The sequence below is a fragment of the Corythoichthys intestinalis genome, unplaced genomic scaffold (assembly GCF_030265065.1).
Source record: "Corythoichthys intestinalis isolate RoL2023-P3 unplaced genomic scaffold, ASM3026506v1 HiC_scaffold_89, whole genome shotgun sequence".
In the NCBI taxonomy this organism is placed as follows: Eukaryota; Metazoa; Chordata; class Actinopteri; order Syngnathiformes; family Syngnathidae; genus Corythoichthys; species Corythoichthys intestinalis.
Genome location: NW_026651658.1, coordinates 7,414 through 30,308, shown reverse-complemented (window position 1 = coordinate 30,308; position 22,895 = coordinate 7,414). Strand labels below are relative to the sequence as shown.

At 39.9% G+C, this 22,895-nt stretch overlaps 1 protein-coding gene across 1 annotated transcript; it reads right to left on the bottom strand.

Annotated features, from left to right (window-relative positions):
* Positions 1-665: 665 nt before the first annotated feature.
* Positions 666-22,297, bottom strand: LOC130911716 (4-hydroxy-2-oxoglutarate aldolase, mitochondrial-like). The gene is given in 9 exon segments (XM_057829284.1): positions 666-815; positions 2,319-2,429; positions 2,431-2,453; positions 5,578-5,598; positions 5,601-5,673; positions 16,224-16,358; positions 17,739-17,866; positions 21,359-21,487; positions 22,099-22,297. Coding segments are annotated over 9 exon segments (969 nt in total).
* Between the last annotated feature and the right edge of the window lie 598 nt (positions 22,298-22,895).

The window sequence follows — 22,895 nt, the reverse complement described above, 5'->3', positions numbered from 1 at the left end:
ATGGCCGCCCTGAACTATGAAACCAATAGGAGTGAATTGATTTTAAAAAATCCTGATTTTCCAAACATTAAATCTTCAAAACCAAAAATTCAATTATAGTGTAAATATCTTAGCATACTTGAAATAAGACAAAATTCAACATACAAGTAATTTTTCAGCAAGAAATAGGAGCTTCTTTTAAGTCAATTTTTTTTTAGATTGAAAAAGTAATAGTTATAAGCGAACTATAACTTTTTCATTCAATGGTTAAAGGAATCATTGACTAAAATCAAGTTCATATTTCTAGCTGAAAAATGACTAATAAGTTAATTTTGTCTTATTTCAAGTATGCTAAGATATTTAGAAACTAAATCAAAAATATTTGCTGAGATTTAGTGTTTGTGCAGTGTACAGCCTTTGGCACATTTTCCATTTTCAGATACTATAATGTATTGATCAGAGCTCTGTGAGGCGTTCAAAGCCTAACAATGTGCAGTACGTTCCAGAGCCCTGTAAAAGCAAGAAGTTCAATTTTAGGGTTTTCCAATAAAATGGACAAAGATGGTATCTGTGTGATCAAATTTTATTTATTGCCGTTTTGATTCCCACCCAGACTCACACAGATGAAACGTCCACTTGCCCATGCGACGCCCGCCCCATGCACACAGGCTCCGCCCACCTCCCCGTCACAGCCATCCATTGGTGGAGAAGTCCCGCCTCAGCAGCTGAGTCTCTGCTTCTGTGAGCGGCTGTAGAGGAGACCGGCAGGCGCCGCCGTGGTAACCAAACCACTCCATCGCCTGCTTCAGGGCAGGAACTCCCAATTTTCTGGTCACCTAGCAACACGGAGCTTCAGTCAATTTCTACACATCCCATCATTATATGGACTGCATATGGAAAACAGTGGCAGTAAAAAAGAAACATGTGAAGGCCTGATATTTGAAGCGGTGGGAGAGCGAGTCTGCCTGGGCCGTGACAGTTAACACTCCTTAATGAACCTGTTTGTAGCCTTAAGCACACTTAGCAGCCAAATCAGCCGGTCCCAGAGCATCTCTGATCAGAGCTCAGCACACACCTCTGACATTCACCACAGAGCTCAAAACAGTTTTTAACTGAACCCATTCTGTTTTTACTCACTTCTACTGGTGAAGCTCATCACTTAGGAACATGATTTGATAAAATGATGTAATTAAACTTAAAGGTGACCGTTTGTGCTTCTTTGGACTAGTTAGGAAAGATCATTGGTCTATGCAAAACTTGATCATTACATTTTTTGCACAGAAATCGTTCTTAGATAATGAGATTTTAACCTGCTCAGTTCTGACTGCTTTGAGTTCCTTACAGATTGAGCTGTTGTATTGAGTCTTGTCACTTTAATCCAAATTAGCTGCTGCTGGCCATGCCCCCAAATCAATGTTTACACTCGCGCACAAAAATGGCTGCTAACAGATGCGTAATTATGGAACCGTACATCTTTGAAAAGCAGAAGTAGAGCCTCCTGCACAACCAACAAAAATGCAGCAAGTGGCTTTTGGATGGTAAGTCAACAACAAAACACTTTTTCAGCAGCCATTGTACAGCTTATACAGCAGTAAAACCAGTTGACTAGACGTGGTAGAGCTTCGCTGGGGTTGCTAGGTGACGATGCAGCTCCCGTTTGTGACTTAATCGGGAGGTTTTTGAAACGCCTCATTTTACAGACACCAATAAACATTAAGTTATTTACCATAAATTGACAACAGCTTGTAGTTTTTTAAAAGCTGTTTTCAGAAATAGTAGAAACCCAAATATATAGGCAACAAAACATAAAAAATCCAGATTTGCACATTTTGTCTGCAGCTCCTCCAGAGTAACAATGGTTTTATTGGCTTTTTTTTTTTTGTTTGATAAAAAAAATCTTTGAAGCAATGTATAACTATGCACCACTTTGGTTTGGTTTGGTTTATAATATCCCAATAAAATTGACTGAAGTCTGCAGTTGTAGTTTGAAAAATGTAGGGAAGTCCAATGGATACTAAAACACTTGTGCAAGCCACTGTTCGTGATAGAAAATAAACATTAGCAATGTTGTGACATGGCAATCTGTAATAATCAGCAGAACTTTTGAAAATTATTTTCTTGTTGCTGTAAATTCTTACAGTTATTTTACTGTAATAACCTCGTTCTTTTCTTGTGTGTAAATATTTTGTCATATGTTCTGACAGGAGTGAATATTTCACCCTATAGATTCAGCCTTAAAGTGATAAAATGTGATGAAGCTCAGTCTGACACGGTTTGTGGTGGTGTTGGTGCCGGTTTCCTGAACCGGTGGCTCAAGCAGCGCAGCAGATGGTACTCACGGCTGCGTTGGGTTCGATGAGCCGCTGCTGCAGGACTTTGGCTTCCTCCCAGCGCCCAGACCGACACAGACGCTCCAATTCACACAGCTCCTGGCCCAGAACGTTAGCCAGCGGCACACACTCCACCGACAGCACCTACACACACACACACACACACACGCCGACACACACACAGGAACCAGTGAGAGTTCAATATAAAATGCTGTCTGCGCACAACATTTGCTTAAATTTCTATATTCAATTAAGATATAATTAAATGAATTTAATTAAATCAACTGGTCTTTTGACAACTTGACATTCATAAATTTCAAATTAAAACTTACAAAAATGTCCTGTTAGAGTTTGACAGTAACTTATTGCATTTAATTACAGTTAAAGTAATTAAATGAAACTTTTCTGAAAACATTTACTTTAGGAGTATTTTGCTATGCTGTACTTTTATTTTTACTTGAGTAATTTTATTATGAAGTATCTCTACTCTTACCCGAGTAACAATCCTGGTTTTTCTACCACTGAATGAAAAACAAACATGTTTCTAACCAAGATATCGGGTTCACCAGACCACACACCTGCAGTTTTTGTTAAAAGTTTCATAAGTTTTTACTAACAGAAAATGATTGACATTTTTTTGCCTGATTTTGTAATTTTTTGTTACTCAAATTAATTGCTATTATTTGTGTCCTTAAAATAACAAAATTTCCCCTCAACTTTATATTTTGGTCTGTCTGATTATGTCATTATTGATAATTTGATCAGTTACTCAGTACTGGAGTAGACTTTCAAACAAACACTTTTTATTGTCTTAGATGGCTACTTTTACTTAAGTAAAAGTATGTTCAATTAGTGCCATTATTACTTGAGTACAATTTCTAGGACTAAGAGTCAGTTCTTCTTTATGATATCAAATAATGACAGTGATTGGAAAATCCCCGAAAACAAAAACTACACCTTTATTTCTGGAACTAGCCATGCTGACATCAACTGTAAAAAAAACATGTGACGTTCCAAAGGAAGGTTGATTTGATCAAATAAAAAAAGACTTGAAAAAGCTTTGAACTGACAAGTCAGCAAAACCAGATCTGGGAAGCCGCTAAGTGCCGCAGCGTGTCAGCAGTTTTCATTTCCCATCAAAGCTGCAAGATTTTTATAAGACCTCAACACACAGTCTGCAACATGATGATCATGAGGATGAACTTGGTAATCAGAGCAGCAACACACACACACACACACACACACACCCACAATTGACCGCATGGATATATGAACCTGTCTGTGCCAACTTGCTAAGCTGTGCTAAACTCTGAGCTATTTGTATAATTTTCTTTGGACTCTGTAGGTTTCCGCAGGATTTAAAAAAAGGTTTCATTTGTGATTGCTGAAACATTTCTGTGAATTGGCTGAATGTTTTTGATCATTATCCAGCTCAAGACCCAATAATTATCTTTTCCAGTTTACTGAATGTTAGTCCTCTTACGTCTTTCCCTAAAATGTCCTGGGATTTCTCTAACAAGGTTTATTTGTTTATTTAAAGATCAGCATTAATCTCTGAAGGCCATTCTTCCAAACATTACAATAAAAATAATTTAGACATTTTGTTTGTGTCCTTCAGACACAAACAAGATCATATTAAAAGCAAGTCAAATGAACTGCTTCAACGACTTACCAACATTATAAAAATACCTTACCAGCACACAGATTCAATCATATCAGAACTAAGTTCAGTAATAATTATTAAAGTAATGTGCTATTTAAAACTACTCATTTCATTCATTTGATTGTATAGGGATGTTTACATTTACATTCCCACAGCATCACAGATCCTCCACTATGCTTAACAGTGAGGTGCTTCTCCACACGTTTCATGCTTTTCTTACGGATGCGAGTGGACTGGAGACGATCCAGAAACAGGAAGTGGACCTATTGACCCTTTGCAACTACGTCACTAAATCATTCGAGGCGTCATGATGTGAAGTGAGGGATGGGAGGATTGAACAGAGCGACTGAAATTGTTTCCCAAATTTGTTTTTGTCAGTTTATTTCATGGCTTCTACATGTTCGAGTCGAGCTAATTTGTAGCACACCTGGTTGGGGCTCATAGACGGCGGTAGGCTACATGACTGTACCGCACTGTTTCCATGGTTACTAACGGTTACATACCTTCTGCATTCTATGATATTTGATATCTTTTCTAATCATATTTACTTATAAAGTACATGAACGTCAATATTCTTACCTTGTAAAAAGTCGGCAAATCGGCGATACACTGACAGCTGCCCGCCGTCGCTGCCGTATCTTTCCTCATTAACACTTATAAAATAAAGTTTTGGTCTTCACCTTACCCTATTTGTGCAGCCGACCGCGCAGCACCCGGTGACAATTTTAAAAGTGAAATCAACTATAAATAGAAGCGATCATAGGTTAATAGGTTACATGTCTGTTTTCAGATTACTTTAAAGGAGCGCATTGTTTGTTTTGACAACCGTTATGGAGGAATGGGCGGAGTTCTGGAGAGTGTGACGTCAGGTGTAAAGGGTCAATAGTGCAGTGCATTCTGGGTAATTACAACCAAAAAATGCGTCTTGCACTACAGGGAGAAATGGCTCTTTTTTTTAACCAGGAACAAAAGAGTAATCCCACAACTGCTAAAATTTGATTTACATTTTGTGAAGTAAGTTGCGCTCAGTGTCTTCTTCAGAGGTTTTTGTGTCGTTTCCTTCAGTGGTTTCTGGTGCAGCGCCACACAGGCGAGGGGGTGGAATAGGTTTTCCAATTTGGATCGTTTGACTCAGAGACAATGAACAACACCAACTGAACATGTAACAAAAGTTGCAATTTTGGTCCGAAATCAAACCAGGTCTACCGGACTATCAGAGCAATGTTTTCAAATTAAATGCTTGGTTTTTCTAGATTTTCTTGTGGGAAATTTTGCTACTGGAATATAAAGTTTTATATATTCTGCCAAAGGTACAACAAATGTTTCATGCGCATCTGAAACAGACGCCATGGATGTGTGTTTGTTTGAAATCTAAAACTGTGTTTATCCTGACATCTTCTACGCTGATTGGAGAGAGAAAAAACCCCAGATTAATTAGATTCAATAAGAAATGTCTTCACATGTATGGCTGTAGTGTAAATGCCCTCTTGTTACATGAAATCTTAAAACAATTAGATATAGTTATTCACCCGGGCTCTGGTTGAAAGGAAGTACAGCTGATGGTTCCCCGTTGAGGATCAACAGCTCCCCTTTGGGGTTTCTTACCAACACAATAAGCAGCCATCAGAACCCCGCTGAGCCCGCTAAAACCTGGAAATCCTGCGCCTTGGTTTTGTGATCAATCAGGCCAATCCGTGTGATCTGTGGAAACATGAAAAAAGAAAACCGAGAAGAAAAAAGTCAAAAGCAGCGTTTCAACGTCAGTTCCTCCCAGCTGCCTAGAGTAAATATCTGCCGGTGTATTTAAATCCCAGGAGAGGTTCCCACCGGGGACTGAGACATGCCTAACATCTCACAGGGTAAACAAATCGCTCAGCAAGAGACAAGCATCACTCCTCTCAGAGCCAAGGTTTTTTTTCTTCTTTTTTGTTTTGGAGGAGGGGATCGTTCAAGATTCAAATCAAAAGGAGGAGGAGAACAAATGGAGGAAAGCAGATCGTTCCCAAGCGAGCCAAAAAAAGAGGATTTAACTTCAAACGGTGGTGAGTAGAGGACTGGAGACGCTCATGAATATCATCTCATGAATATCGGCTCCATGTTTTGTTTTGTCTCTTTCAACTTTCTTTTGTCAATCTACAAACTGAAACCCACAATCCAAGTAAACCTGAAATGTTCAAAGGGAGGCCGCGCGCTCCGCAGGGAAAACCTGCTGAATCCTGCCTCAGCCTCCATTAGCGTTCCCACTGACAGAGTATTTATAACCACAGCCTGTCAGTCACTTTCCTCATATTAGTCATTTAAAAACATGCAGGACTGTAATTGATCAGTCAGTCAATCAGGTTACAGGAGCTCCTGCTGGTCGCCTGAAAGCTGGAGCACTCTGGTTCTGCAGATAAAGCTCTAATGGGGAAAATAATACCGCAGGAAGACGACCGTTTCCCCAGGTGTCAGGAAGACTTATTAGCTTTTATTTTCTTTGTAGTCTAATTACTGCTGCTAGCATGTAATGTGCAGCTTAAGGGCCTGAGAAAACATACCTGCTAGATTCATGAATTAAGCATTTATTATGCTGTTCAATTAAAAATGCAGTTTATGTTACACCGAAGCCGAAAGCAGATGTTTTATACGTAGACTTTATCTTGATGGTTTTCTAGAGATAACGAGTTTACTTCCTGTTTTCTAAAGATAATGAGGTTTACTTCCTGTTTTCTAGAAATAACGAGTTAACTTCCTGTTTTCTAGAAATAACAAGTTAACTTCCTGTTTTCTAGAAATAACGGGTTAACGTCCTGTTTTCTAGAAATAACGAGTAAACTTCCTGTTTTCTAGAGATAACGAGTCAACTTCCTGTTTTCTAAAGATAATGAGTTTACTTCCTGTTTTCTAGAAATAACGAGTTAACTTCATGTTTTCTAGAAATAACAAGTTAACTTCCTGTTTTCTAGAGATAACGGGTTAACTTCTGTTTTCTAGAAATAACGAGTAAACTTCCTGTTTTCTAGAGATAACGAGTCAACTTCCTGTTTTCTAGAAATAACGAGTTAACTTCCTGTTTTCTAGAGATAACGAGTCAACTTCCTGTTTTCTAGAAATAACGGGTTAACTTCCTGTTCTCTAGAAATAACGGGTTAACTTCCTGTTTTCTAGAGATCATAAGCTATTTCTCGTTTCAGATAACGGGTTAATTACCTGTTTTCCACATATCCTTTTTGCTACTGGTTTTCTCGAGTTATTCCCATTTTCTAGAGATAGAGGTAATTTTCCGTTTGAGATGACTATCGATTTTCCAGTATTCCACAAAAACCTTTTCCCAATGATTTTTTTGAGATAAGTTAATTTCCATGATGCTTTCTTGTGAAAATCAGTTCCACAATAGCCTGCATTTTAAGGGTAGATTCAAGTTTTACAAACACAACAATATATTTTTTTATAAATTTATAGAGGAATTGATTAAAGTCAAAATCGGCAGGTCAAAGTTTTACAAAAACATTGCATGCATAGTATTTTCTAGTACACTTGAAATAGACAAAACTAAGTTACAAGTAACTTTTCAGAATGACAAAGGAGCTTAATTAAAACGTTTTAGTTCCACTGGCAGATTATTGTTTCACTTATTATATGAAAAATTGTTTTGCTTAAGAGAAATATCTGCCAGTAAAACTCTTACTTCTTAACGAATATTAGACAATTATTGATTGAAATACATCTTGATGAAAAGATACTTGAAGTTAGTTTTGTCTTATTTCAAGTGTCCACTGGCAACTAGACAAAAATACTTGGCAACGTTTTGTGTTTTTGCAGAGTAGGCCAAAAATGGTCACAAATTTTGAATCTTTTCTCCTGTAATAAAAACAAAACAAACAGGAGAGTCTTGGTGTGCCATTCAGGTGCAGAACAATACAAACCCAATGGGAGCGCTCAGGCAGTTTCATGGTTTGGTTTGGTAAATTGGCACTGAGAAGGACAGGACCTGCAACGAAGGAGGAGAAACACAAGTAATTGTGTTCTTTTTCACTATAAACACTCCAGCGTTCAAAGAACTTAATCAATAATACAGAGTAAATACTTATTATGTTGTTTTGTTTACATTTTAGACTGACACTGAACTGACTGTCAAACAGGGAGGCAAGGTTTATTTTGTAGATAGATTAGTGTTTCATTTCCCTTTAAATACATTTATTAGTGCATTTATTGTTGTTATTCATCATTGTAAACATTTAAATGTTTAATCCAAAGAATCCCTAAAAAGAAATTCACACACATTGCTACATCATTTGTGTCATTGAATCTGGGGTTTTGAGGTGTAATATGAATTTTATGCAGGTGTTTTAAGGTATGAATACTGTTTAAAGTTGAAGGTAAAGCGAATTCAAAAGCAATTTCTATTGAAAGGATACATGAGGGTTTTGATCATTTCACAGAAAGAAAATCTTAAATTCATTGCAAGTATTTTCTTCTCGTTTGCCATTTCTACCTTTCTTCCAGGAATACATGCTCAAAAAGATAAAAAAAGAAGCAGCAAGTAAAATCATTGTGATTCTTCAGTGAGACAGTTTTGATTGTCTTGAAAGAGAATAGAGGCTTATTTTGCATTATGTTTTCTTAGAATTACGTTCTGTGGATCTTAGTTTTCAGACCTTGGGTTCATTCACCCACAACATCTGCAGCAGAGGAGAAAAGCAGAAGAAGAAACAGTTCAATATGTCCTAAAGTGTCAGAAGCTTTACTACGGAGAATTAATGTTGGGTTAAATGTTGATCTCTCAGTTCAGACTGAAGTCAGATAGAAAAAATGGGAGAATGAAAAGGCATGACACCTTGTAAAATGTTCAGTTTTACTTTATTTTTGTCTTCTTTTCATATATATATATATATATATATATATATATATATATATATATATATATATGTTTTTACTTTAATAGCAAAAGTCTGAAAAGTGTGGTGTGCATTTGGATTCAATCCTCCTTAGTCTGACACAACAAAATAAAAATGTAGTTCAAAACAATTTCCTTTGAAATTACTGTAACTAAAAAGTGAACAGAGTTCACGTGTGTTCATTTCAATACATGCCACACTTTTCAGTTCTATATTTATTAAATGTAGAAAACCAAGTATCAATTTCTTTCCACTTTACATTGATGCACTACTCTGTGTCAGTAAATCAAAGTTTGTGGACATCTTCAGTTCTTTACACCAGCTGAAGATGTTTTCCAGTAATTCTGACTAAAAACAATAAGACAAACAAATTAAAGTAAAAGTAAAATTTTAAAGCAAGCAGAGATGGTTGAACATCTGAGGCTGCTGGTTATTATGTTTTGGTTAAAAGTTTTCATAAAAGATGTAGGTTGAGAGATTTAATCTATGCTAAGACCAATTTAAAAAAAATAAATAGAAACTGTTATCCAGGCAGAACTTATCAGACATTAGGAAATAATTTATGTCTGCTGATCTACATAATCTTTCTGCAACTTTCTTTGTTCTCTGACACCAGAAGTGGGAAGAGTACCCAAAAAATACTCTAGTACAAGTAGCACTACTTTAACATATTTTACTCAAGTAAAAGTAAAAAAATATTTGGTAAAAGGTCTACTCTAGTACTGAGTAACTAATCAAATTATCAATCATTTAATATTTAAATATCATAATATCAGGTGGATCAAAATATAAAGTTAAGAAGAAATTTTGATATTTTAAGGACCAAAATGGCAATAATTAATTTAAGTGACAAAAAATTAATAAATTAGACCAAAGAAAATGTTTCAAAATCAGTTTCCTTCAATAAAAACTTTATGAACTTTAACATAAACTGCAGCTGTGTGTCTGTCTGGTGAATTTTTGGTTTAAACATGTTTGTTTTTCATTCAGTGGTAGAAAATCCAGACATTTGACTCAAGTAAGAGTAGAAATACTTCCTAATGAAATTATAAAAGTAAAAGTAAAAAGTACAGCATCGTAAAAATACTACTAAAAGTATTTTAAAATTTTTTACTTACTCAAGTGAATGTAATAGAGTAAATGTAACTACTCACTGCCCGTCTCTACCGGCGTTGTTCTTCCTCACGCTGAACCGTCCTGCTCTGTATTAAAGCAGCGCCACTCTGCCATCTCCCAGCAAGTTCACAAACATGTCATTTCCCAAACCAGAAATCCATTTGCAACTTCTTGCAAACACTCCCCACACGGACAAAAAGGCATGAAGAGCCTGACAAGAGCAAGGCGTTCTTCCTCCTTCCGGCACGCAACCCTGCAATCAGACAGCATCAGAGAGCTGGATGCACTTTGGTTTCAGGCTCTTCAGCCGTCACGACTCCTTCAAACGTGAAGAAGCTGCTGACAATCAGTCCGTCTTTTCATAAACACAACAGCAAATTGCTCATTTTTAAACAGGAAGACGATTCAAACCCGTCCTGTTTGGTCCTTGGCAGTTAGTTCCAGAGTTCATGCCCACTTGTTGCATCATGTCTTCTGCTTCTAGTTTAAACAAGCTGTTTTATACCATGTAACGGCAGTGAATTTCTTTTGGTAGTGGGGAAATATTTGATGATAAAAAGACTCTGAATTTACCTGTTAAAATACAAGGATAATGTAATGTAAACAATATTTTGAATATACTTCTTTAGCAAACAAAGGAAGTTTGATTTGTTCTACTAAACTGCATACAGTAGCTTCAAATTCAAAAACACTTATTGATCCCAAAGGTGAATTAAATGTAACTCATTGATTCAGATTCTTCAGAAGAGTTATTGTAGATAGTGATGACTGTTGGCAGGAAAGATCTCCCGTAGTGGTCCTGTGTTACAGCAAATGTGAAGAAACCTCTGACTGAAAATATTCTGTCTTCTCATAAACAGGATGGACAGGATTGTCCATAATTTTCTTGATTTTATGAAGAATGCTGCATTTTATCATATTTTAAAATTTATTGGGCTGCCACCTTAGCGTGGTGGAGGGGTTTGAGTGCCCCAATGATCCTAGGAGCTATGCTGTCTGGGGCTTCATGCCCCTGGTAGGGGTCACCCAAGGCAGACAGGTCCTAGGTGAGGGACCAGACAAAGTGCAGCCCGAAGCCCCAATGATGAAGGAAACCTTGGACTTGGTGTTCCCTCGCCCGGACGCGGGTCCACCGGGGCCCCACTCTGGAGCCAGGCCTGGAGGGGGGGGCACGATGGCGAGCGTCTGGTGGCCGGGCTTTTACCCCATGGAGCCCGGCCGGGCTCAGCCCGAAGAGGAAACATGGGCCCCCCCCTCCCATGGGCCCACCACCCGTGGAGGGGCCAAAGGGGTCGGGTGCACTGTGTGATGGGTGGCGGCCAAGGAGGGGACCCTGGCGGTCCGATCCTCGGTTGCAGAAACTGGCTCTTGGGACGTGGAATGTCACCTCTCTGGTGGGGAAGGAGCCGGAGCTAGTGCGTGAGGTCGAGAGGTTCCGGCTAGAAAATAGTCGGTCTCTCACCTCGACGCATGGCTCTGGTTCTGGAACCAGTCTCTCTTGAGAGGGGCTGGACATACTTCCACTCTGGAGTTGCCCAGGGAGAGAGACGTCGGGCAGGAGTTGGGCATACTTGTTGCTCCCCATCTCGGCGCCTGTACGTTGGGGTTTACCCCGGTGAACGAGAGGGTAGCATCCCTCCGCCTACGGGTGGGGGGACGGGTTCTGACTGTCGTTTGTGCTTACGGGCCGAACGACAGTTCAGATTACCCACCCTTTTTGGAGTCCTTAGAGGGGGTACTGGAGAGTGCTCCTCCTGGGGACTCCCTTGTTCTGCTGGGGGACTTCAACGCTCACGTGGGCCAACGACAGTGAGACCTGGAGGGGCGTGGTTGGGAGGAACGGCCCACCCGACCTGAACTCGAGCGGTGTTCTGTTGCTGGACTTCTGTGCTCGCCATGGATTGTCCATAACGAACACCATGTTCAAGCATAAGGGTGTCCATATGTGCACTTGGCACCGGGACACCCTAGGCCGCAGTTCGATGATCGACTTTGTCATCGTTTCATCGGATCTGCGGCCGTATGTCTTGGACACTCGGGTGAAGAGAGGTGCGGAGCTGTCCACTGACCACTACCTGGTGGTGAGTTGGCTCCGGTGGTGGGGGCGAAAGCCGGTCAGACCTGGCAGGCCCAAACGTGTTGTGAGGGTCTGCTGGGAACGTCTGGCGGAATCCCCTGTGAGACGGAGCTTTAACTCCCATCTCCGGCAAAACTTCGAACACGTCCCGGGGGAGGTGGGGGACATGGAGTCTGAGTGGACCGTGTTCCGTGCCTCCATTGTCGAGGCGGCCGATCGGAGCTGTGGCCGCAAGGTTGTCGGTGCCTGTCGCGGCGGCAACCCTCGAACCCGTTGGTGGACACCTCCGGTGAGGGATGCCGTCAGGCTGAAGAAGGAGTCCTATCGAGCCTTTTTGGCCTGTGGGACTCCGGAAGCAGCTGATGGGTACCGGCGGGCGAAGCGGCATGCGGCTCGGGGCGGTTGCTGAGGCAAAAACTCGGGCGTGGGAGGAGTTTGGAGAGGCCATGGAGAAAGACTTCCGCACGGCTTCGAGGCGATTCTGGTCCACCATCCGGCGTCTCAGGGGGGGGAAGCGGTGCAGCACCAACACTGTTTATAGTGGGGATGGTGTGCTGCTGACCTCTACTCGGGACGTTGTGGGCCGGTGGGCAGAGTACTTCGAAGACCTCCTCAATCCCACCAACATGCCTTCCACTGAGGAAGCAGAGCCTGGGGACTCTGGGTTGGGCTCTCCAATCTCTGGGGGCGAGGTTGCCGAGGTGGTTAAAAAGCTCCTCGGTGGCAGGGCCCCGGGGGTGGATGAGATCCGCCCGGAGTTCCTTAAGGCTCTGGATGTTGTAGGGTTGTGTTGGTTGACGCGACTCTGCAATATCGCATGGACATCGGGGGCAGTTCCCCTGGATTGGCAGACTGGGATGGTGGTCCCCCTGTTCAAAAAGGGGGACCGGAGGTTGTGCTCCAATTATAGAGGGGTCACACTCTTAAGCCTCCCTGGCAAGGTCTATTCAGGGGTCCTGGAGAGGAGGGTCCGTCGGATAGTCGAACCTCGGATTCAGGAAGAGCAGTGTGGTTTTCGTCCTGGTCGTGGAACACTGGACCAGCTCTACACCCTCAGCAGGGTCCTGGAGGGTGCATGGGAGTTCGCCCAACCAGTCTACATGTGTTTTGTGGACTTGGAGAAGGCGTTCGACCGTGTCCCTCGGGGAGCCCTGTGGGGGGTTCTCTGGGAGTATGGGGTACCGGGCCCTTTGATACGGGCTGTCAGGTCCCTGTATGACCGGTGTCAGAGTCTGGTCCGCATTGCCGGCAGTAAGTCGGGCTCGTTTCCGGTGAGAGTTGGACTCCGCCAGGGCTGCCCTTTGTCACCGATTCTGTTCATCACTTTCATGGACAGAATTTCTAGGCGCAGCCAAGGTGTTGAGGGGATCCGATTTGGTGGCCTTAGGATCTCATCTCTGCTTTTCGCAGACGATGTGGTCCTTTTGGCTTCATCAGATCGTGATCTGCAGCTCTCGCTGGATCGGTTCGCAGCCGAGTGTGAAGCGGCCGGGATGGGGATCAGTGCCTCCAAATCCGAGGCCATGGTCTTGAGCCGGAAAAGGGTAGAGTGCCTTCTCCGGGTCAGGGGGGGTGTCCTGCCCCAAGTGGAGGAGTTTAAGTATCTCGGGATCTTGTTCACGAATGGGGGAAGAAGGGAGCGGGAGATCGACAGGCGGATTGGCGCAGCGTCTGCTGTCAAGCGGGCGCTGTACCGGTCCGTCGTGGTGAAGAGAGAGCTGAGCCAAAAAGCGAAGCTCTCGATTTACCGGTCGATCTACGTTCCCACCCTCATCTATGGTCATGAGCTTTGGGGTCATGACCGAAAGAACGAGATCGCGGATACAAGCGGCCGAAATGGGTTTTCTCCGTAGGGTGGCTGGGCTCTCCCTTAGAGATAGGGTGAGAAGCTCAGTCATCCGGGAGGGACTCAGAGTAGAGCCGCTGCTCCTTCACATCGAGAGGAGCCAGTTGAGGTGGCTTGGGCATCTGGTCAGGATGCCTCCTGGACGCCTCCCTGGTGAGGTGTTCCGGGCACGTCCCACCGGGAGGAGGCCCCGGGGAAGACCCAGGACACGCTGGAGGGACTATGTCTCTCGGCTGGCCTGGGAACGCCTCGGGATTCCCCCGGAGGAGCTAGCAGAAGTGGCCGGGGAGAGGGAAGTCTGGGCCTCCCTTCTGAAGCTGCTACCCCCGCGACCCGACCTCGGATAAGCGGAAGAAGATGGATGGATGGATGGATCAGTAATTTATAGGTGTACATTGATGAGGAGTTGATAATTTTTCTGATGATGCACAAGTGCTGGTCAAAAAATTAAATATCATGAAAAAGTTGATTTAACTCAGTAATTCCTTCAAAAAGTAAAATTTGTACGTTATATTCATTCGTTACATACAGATTAACGTTCATATACTTTACAAGAAAGCATAATTAGAAAGGTATTAAATATCACATTATGGAGAAGGTGTGCCCTGCGACAGACTGGCGACCTGTCCAGGGTGTACCCCGCCTCCCGCCTGGAACGTAGCTGGAGATAGGCACCAGCAACCCCTCCCGACCCCATTAGGGACAAGGGTGAACAGAAAATGGATGGATGGATGGATGGATGGAGAAGGTGCATGTCTAACCGTTGGTAACCATGGAAACAGTGCCACGCCGTCATGTAGCATAGCATGTATGGAAAAAACTGGTTAGCATCTCGTCTTCTGTACGTTTTTAATCCCGCTCCGGTGTAAAGGGAAACGCTGTTTATGACATAGTGACATAAATCATGTGGTGTGAATTCAGGCAAAGTCTGTAATTTGATCAACACGTCAGGATGGAGGAAATACGGGTCGGTTTCTAAGCTAGCTGTTTCAGGCTTCTGTGAATACCGCCGTCTATGAGCCCCAACCAGGTGTGCTACAAATTAGCTCGACTCGAACAAGTAGAAGCCATGAATAAACTGACAAAAACAAATTTGGGAAACAATTTCAGTCGCTCAGTTCAATCCTCCCATCCCTCACTTCACATCATGGCGCCTCGAATGATTTAGTGACGTCGTTGCAAAGGGTCAATAGCTGAATAAAACCTATTTAACGTCGACGGTGTTGATATAATGAATACTAAGCATCAAATCTCGTTCATTAATTTTGCTCTCTTTTCATTAAAGGGAAATAAACTGGTTAACTTTCATGGTTTCTTGTTTTGTGTAACATAAGCGTGTCAGTTTGTACTGTAAGAAAAACTAAGGCTAGGTGAGGAAAAGATGCTTTATGAAGTTCATTTTGTTTAAATCTGGAAATTAAGTGGATAAGCAAAGGAACAGGAGAAAAAGTGTCTGCAGGTGAAAGGTCAAACCTAAAGGTTAGTTCAAGTTAAAGTGTGATACAACATTTGACCTTGTGTGATGAATAAATGTTATCTTCACTGTAAAGATCAAGTGTGATAACTTTTTCCATCCAGCTTCACTGAAAGCCTCTGCGGTCCTGCACCTCCGTCCATTCATGTGCACATAATTACTTCTTTCAATTCAGTCTTAAAAAACATCGGCCAGCTATTGAATTTAAAAAGTAAGAATCTATACAAAGTCTGAGATATTTAAATTTCTGGGACGCTGAACTGATAAGTAAAATACTGTGCATTCACTCAAACAGAAAGAAAACACAAAGCAACCTTTGCAACCTTTCTCCAACTTTGAAGCAATTGTAATTCTGTTTTAGAGCCAACGTTGAAATCTGGTCTATTCAGCTCCTATTAAACAAAGCGGATTGGTCAAAATTCAGACGGGTTGCAGTGACTGGTCAGAAAAAATCCAAATGGTTACGGTGATTGGTCAGATTTGAGGAAAACTCACAATGACTGATGCAAACTGGGAAAAATGTGTGAATGATGAGTAAATTTGCATTAATAGATCGCAACATTGTGACTTCCTGAAGGGACGGATTGTTGCTCACTGGGTCGAGTCCCATCACTGCAGCAGCAGATGTACGTTCAGTCAGAATGAAAATGGTGTTTTTGTTTGCGTGTTTTATGATCATTCCTGCTGAATGACATTTTGATGTTTCCTGAAAATGAGAACTTGTTTCCAATCAACTTATGTGGTAAAATAAAGATCAAACAAAATGTAAAAAATAAAAACAACAACAAAAAACCCCAAAGATGACCAGAATTTCCTCCTGAAAAACTAAACTAAAATTTAAAAAAAGTATCCTCAGCTTACGTCTCCTCTGCTGTCCTTGAGGCCCAGGATGTTTGGGTGCTGAGACAGCGCCACCACAGCGTCCACCGGCAGGTCCAGGCCCGTGTTGGCCGGGACGCTGTACAGAACCACTGGCACCGGGCTGCTGTCTGCCACCTGCAGGCCGGAGGAGGAATGACATGTCTAAACCTGAGAGCTTTACTTTATTCTCTCAACATGATTTCACTCCTAGTCAACATTTGGTTAACTATTCCAATAAAACTCTTTTGACCCCAATGTATAATGTTAATTATTAAAACTGTAAATTTGGTTTTAAGTAAAATAGAAAAACAAGCCAATTTTTTTTTCATTTTCTGAAAGCATAACAGGCCTTGAACAAATTAATATATTTTAAAAGCTAAAATGTATGAACTCGGTTCTGCTTTTAATGTTTCTGTTGCAAAAGTTTTTAATATGTCCGCAACATTCAGCGTCACACATTTATTTAAAAAAATATCTCCGGGTTTTTTAAGGTTTTATAGCGCCACCAACTGGACTTAGCCTGACAAATCACTGATAAGGCATAACATTATGACCACCTGGTCTGAGAATACACATCCCCACAAGCTTCAAATCTCAATGCAGTGCGTATTCTAACATAATTTTGTATCTGAAACAGGATTATCTCCAGAGATTAAACCCCTTAAAGGCGACCTATTATGTAAAATTCACAATTTGTACACATTTATACTTCTATTTGGATCTCAACTTCTTCTAAAAACAGCCAAAGCACTTAAAAAAAAAAAAGAAAACACCTAGATGTTTTTTGGGAATATGATCATGTTTATTGATTTTCTGAAGATGACCCTTTTTAAAAATTATCAGAATGTAACATTACAAATCAGCAGGCACTGCGTTACCTAGCAACCCCAGCAGAGCTCCAGCACGTTTGGTCAGCTGGTTTAACCTCTGCATGTGCTGTACAATGGCTGCTGGAAAAAGACAAATGTTTCATTGTTGACTTACCATCCAGAAACCATTTGCTGCATTCTTGCTTATTGTGCAGGAGGCTCTACTTCTACTTTTCAAAGATGTACGGTTGTAGAATTGAACATTTGCTTGCAGCCATTTTTACACATTAGTGTAAACATTGAGCTTATTTGAATTTAAAGTGACAGGAGGCCTTAAAACAGCTCAAAATAGGCAGAACTGAGCAGAGTTGTGGAAAAATGTAATGAACATATTTTGATCTATCCTAACCTGTTCAGGAAAGCGTAATAAGTCACCTTTAACATGTCTATTTTTTATGTAATGCTTAAAATTTAGTCTAATTGCTTAATATTTAATCATTTAATTAAATTCCAATTATCTCTCTATCTCATCTGGCCAACAAAATTGGAGCTTTTCTCACTGATATCATGCACTCACCCAAATTTCCTCTTTCTGGCAAACTTCCAGAGGCATAATATTCACTTCTAGTCTATTACTCAATGAGGTACGAATCAATCTTATGTCAGAAGTCCTGATTACGTTTCTGCAGTAAAAGTGCCAGCTAACCTTTGTGAAGTGATGAATGAGCGCCCAGATGTCCATCTTGCCCTTGTAGAAGCACGGGTTCACCACGAGGACGGCGTCCGCTCCGACTGCCGCCATCTTGGCTGTGAGCTGGACGGTGGCTCTGGTGGCTGGATGGAAAAAACACAGAAATAATACAACAGAGTCAGTGGCAGAGGTGGGCAGAGTGCCCAAAAAAACTTTTACTATAGTAAAAGTAGCACTACAACATATTTTTACTGAAGTAAGAGAAGAAAGTAGCCGTCCAAGAAATTACTCGAGTAAGAGTAAAGAAGTATTTGGTAAAAAGTTTACTCAAGTTCTGAGTGACTGATCAAATTATCAATTAATATTAAAAAATTTAATAATTTGACAGACCAATACATAAAGTTAAGTTTAGCATATTTTGGCATTTTAAGGTAAAAATAATAATTCATATAAGAAACAAAAAATAACAAAATCAGACAAAAGAAAAAAAATCCCAAATCAGTTTCTTTCAATTAAAAACGTATTAAACTTTAATAAAAACTGCAGGTGTGTGTTTGTTTCTGGGGAGTTTTGGGTTAAAACATGTTTGCTTTTCATTCAGTGGGTAGAAAATTCAGAAAATTTACTCACGTAAGAGTAGAAATACTTTGTAATAAAAATTCTCAAGTAAAAATAAAAAGTACAGTGTAGTAAAAATAACCTAAAAGTATTTTTTTTTTCAAAATACTTACTCAAGTAAATGCAATTGAGTAAATGTAACTAGTTACTATCCAACTCTGGTTGTTGCTGAAGGATATTCAGTCTATAAGGTTCAAAAACCTTCGGATATAACGTCACAAATCAGCAGGAACTGAGTTACCTAGCAACCCCAGTGAAGCCTGGCCGTTACCTAGCAACGGGCCTGGCTTCAAACACGGTCAAAGCTAAGCCACGAAAACACCTTCATCGTCTTTCATGGATGGTCAAAATTCCTCACAGAACAAAATTCACATTTTGCAACTTTTCTAAAAGACTAAAAACAAAACGAAACTAAAAGCTCTGCAGCGGGGAAACGTTTCCCCTCAACAAGGTAAGAAACTCAGTGAAAATTATTTTAAAACCTTGGTAAGAGTTTATGCTGCTGCTGCAAAGCATGGCACAACCAGTCATTAGGGGTAAATTAATGCCTAATAGAGCAAGGTTGGCTTTTTGTCCTACATAAAATCACCTAAAAGCTGTAAACTGTAAATCTTATATTTACTCAAGCTATCTTTATATGATATTAAAATGTGTTTGATGATCTGAAACATTTAAGTGTGGCAAGAACAGAAAAAAAAGATAAATGCTTAATTAGCTTTTACCTACAAATTAAAGAAAGAAATTTGGATTTCATCAGTTCAGTTTGAGCTAAAGGTGAGAAAACATTTTAAGGTTTCAGACTCTAAATACGATTCATCGTTTCCCATCAGTGAGTCTTTGATTCCAGAGGATGCTATTTGGGTACTGGTGAATTATTAATACAAATATTAATATATCCCTTTTTGAGTTATTTAAGCACAACAAAATCTAATGTGCGTCTTAAACGCATCATGAAGATTTTAAAAAGTGTAAAAAGCTGTTCAGAAGCACAGAAATGTCAAAATATGAAAATCTTGTGCAATTTAAACTTCCTGTTCTTCTCACACGATTCCATAATCACACAATTTCCTTTCAATTTAACTGAAACACTAAAGCTTTAAATAAAAACATGTCTGATTAAAAATGAACAAAATATGTCTTATTGTAATTGTTCTTAATTACTGACCCTCTGTGACTCCAAAGATTGGATGTAACCGAACCAATAATTAACGTCATCAAGAGTTTATGCTGTTTTTGAAAGGATAAAACATTTGCATGTTTCATTTGAACATCTGTGAGGGTGTTTGTGGTAAAAACTGAAAAGCATTTTAAAACTTAAGAAAAGCCTTTTCCTAATGAGATCAACCTAACCGTAAAAAAATTTTTTCACTCTTAAATTAAACTGTAATATGTTTGAAAATGAGAAAAAAACTTTTAAAAGTTGAAAAGTTTGGAATAAAAGCCTGAACATAAACAGAACATGTAAAAAAAATGCACATTGTTTTTTACTTTGCAGTCAAATTTTTTTCTCTAATTAAAGTCGAACATTAATTTACTAATTATTCAAAACGCTGGATGGAGAGAGTTTGTTTCTTATGTCTTATAATAGAATCTAAATCTAATTGTTTTTAATTATTATTCTGGATGTACAAAGCATTCTGTGAAAAGGAGAGAAACTTCATGATTTGATTATGATTCAGAAAGCAACAACTTGATAAAAAATGTATTGTAAATGTATTATTTCCTCACTCAGCCACTCTGTCACACACATGCAAACATAAACTAAATTAGCGAAACGAAAACAGACTAAATATGAAACAAAACTGCCAAAAAGAAAGAATATAATATTTAATGAATCTATCCATCCATATGAAGAAAATACTTGTGTTTCTGCATTTAATGACCTTCCAAGCAGCCGACCTTGTTTTCACAGGTAAATAAATAAAGAGATTTCTGCCATTCCTGATACGATTTTATAATTCATATTTACACCTGTCTTACTCTAAGGTGGAGCACATTAGCTGCCACACAGTTACAGCACATTTAGTTAATTAAAAAAGCAGTAGATTTCGTTGCACAAAAACCATAAAGCATTACCCAAAAGGCGCCGCACACACAGGGAGGAAATGTGTTACTATTTCAGATCATTTCAGACTTAAATCCACATTGAAACTCAGTTTAAAGGCACTGAAATAAAACTTCACAGTGCTAAAAATCAAATAACCAACACACATGATAATGTCACAGCCATTTCGCCAAACAAGCATATTTAGAGGCAGAGGATAATTTTGGGATCAGGTCATTGCTGCAACATTTAAGTACCAAAATAATAATAATAAAAAAGACTCAATTTAGTTGTTTTTTTTTTAATCTACAGTCAGAGGAATCATATAAAATAGTCATATATACCAGGCAATAAATGATAGAAAACTGTAAAAAAAACAGCAACAGAAGAAAATATTGGGCAACATTGACATTCCCCAGAACTTGGACATCATCGAGAATATATGGAAAGCAATTCCTGGCAAATGTTGCCTTGCTGGTTGATCGTTGCCTTGTTTCATTTTCCTCCTAAAATATTTATTTCATACATGTTATATAGTCCCATTAAAGGGGCAGCAAGGTCTGAAATGATTTCTATTCACTTTATTATCATTATTATTATTATTTTGACATGGGTGTGACGGCTTTATGCTACAGTAACAAATGATTAGAAAATGTTGTTACTGGGTCACCGGTTAATTAAGCTGCCTGTCTGCATTCACTCTGCTACTGTAGAAAAATTACAAAACTTTATCTGTTACATTTTATGCTATTTACCAGGAATTAAAAATGAGATTAAACGTAACAACCACATTTCTTAAAATGAACATTTTTCATAAATCCTTCACTATTCCAAGTAAATCAGAGATTGATCAAATGCAGATTTTGAAGGGTTTTTTTCTTGTTGTATTTAACGCATCTGAAAAGCGTCTGTTTATTGTTAATGTGTGTATTTATGTCTATTAAATGTCTAAACAGAGTCCAATCCCACCTACATTCACAGCCTGATCCAGCCAGCAGCAGCTTCCCCAGTGGCAGGGATCGTCTGACCTCCTTCACCACCTCCACTCGCTCCTCCTCCGTCAGGTAGGGATACTCACCGTTGGAGCCTTGAACCACCAGACCTGCAGCAACAAAAACTCTTTCAGCGTTAAGCTGGGATTCACACAATGACATCTGAGTCACATTTAGTTGTGTCTACTATCTTCTACTCTTTAAGTCAAATAAAATGAGCAAGTTTTAGATTTTATTAATTTTGTCAAACCTCCAAGAGTTGAATAAACTGGAGTTTTTAGGTTAAAGGCATTCTGATTCTAATTCTAATTTGCATCGTTTTTGTTTTGTTATATTTCTAAATCTGGGCTATTGTTTTATCTATATGTGTTTTTACTATTGCACATTAAATAAATAAAAACTAATTAACTGACAAAAATAGGTTTAGGGTTTGTGAAAATGTTACTGAGATTACGAACAATTTCCTGCACAATAAAACGTAGTACCAACTCAAGAACGGTAGGGGGCGACAGACAAGAGTTTGTGTGTTTCTTTAACGTTGAACTTTGTCTCATTTTTAGGGTAGAAAACAAACAAACTTATTGCAATACTAAAAAACAACATGTATTTAATGCAGACTTCCTGATCCAGTGTTTAACATGTGAAGGATCATTATTGAAGCATTGCGTATGTTGCGGTTCGGTTCGGTTTATCTGAGCTGACTGTGAAGCTGAGCTCCAACCTTTAAAGGGTATCTTGTCATATTTCTGCAGGTTCTCCTCCAGCTTCTGGTAGTCTACGTCCTCCTTGGCGGTGAACGGAGTGGCAATAGGGGGGTAAATGCCGCTGAGATCCAGCCTGGCGGCGCCCACGTGGCTCGCGTTTCGTCTCCACGGTCGGTACCGGACGCCACAGCGTGTCCAGACCCGGACACAGAGCATGCTGAGGCGGTCAGAGAGGCTCGATCCGCCCGGTATCTGTGCAGCTGCTGCAACCAACAATCCTTATCCAGCCCAGTTAATCACTAACTGTCCTTTAAACATTAGTCAGATTCAGGTTGGAACAGCTTTCAAACCCACAAGAAGCCACTCAACTTAAAAAAAAAATAAATTGGAGCCGTTTCGCTGCAGAGGTCATGTGACAGAGATTACCTTTGCACTAAAAGCAACCTGCTTACTTAAAACTACCGCCAACACTTTAAAGATTACATTTCTGCATATTAATGCATATTAATGCTCGTCCATGTAGACAAAGCGCCCCCTACTGACGGGTTTGGCAATGAACCAAAACTGACTTCAGCCTGCAGTCACACATTTCTAGGGGCAAAGAGGCATTTTTATTTATTTTTATCCTCAGTTTAGCTAAATTAAAATGGTGAAGACTTTTGGAAATTTTTTTGTTGATGAAATACATTATATATAATAAATTTTTTTAAAAATAGATAGATAGATAGATAGATAGATAGATAGATAGATAGATAGATAGATAGATAGATAGATAGATAGATAGATAGAAAGTCTTATAATGTAAAAATGAATA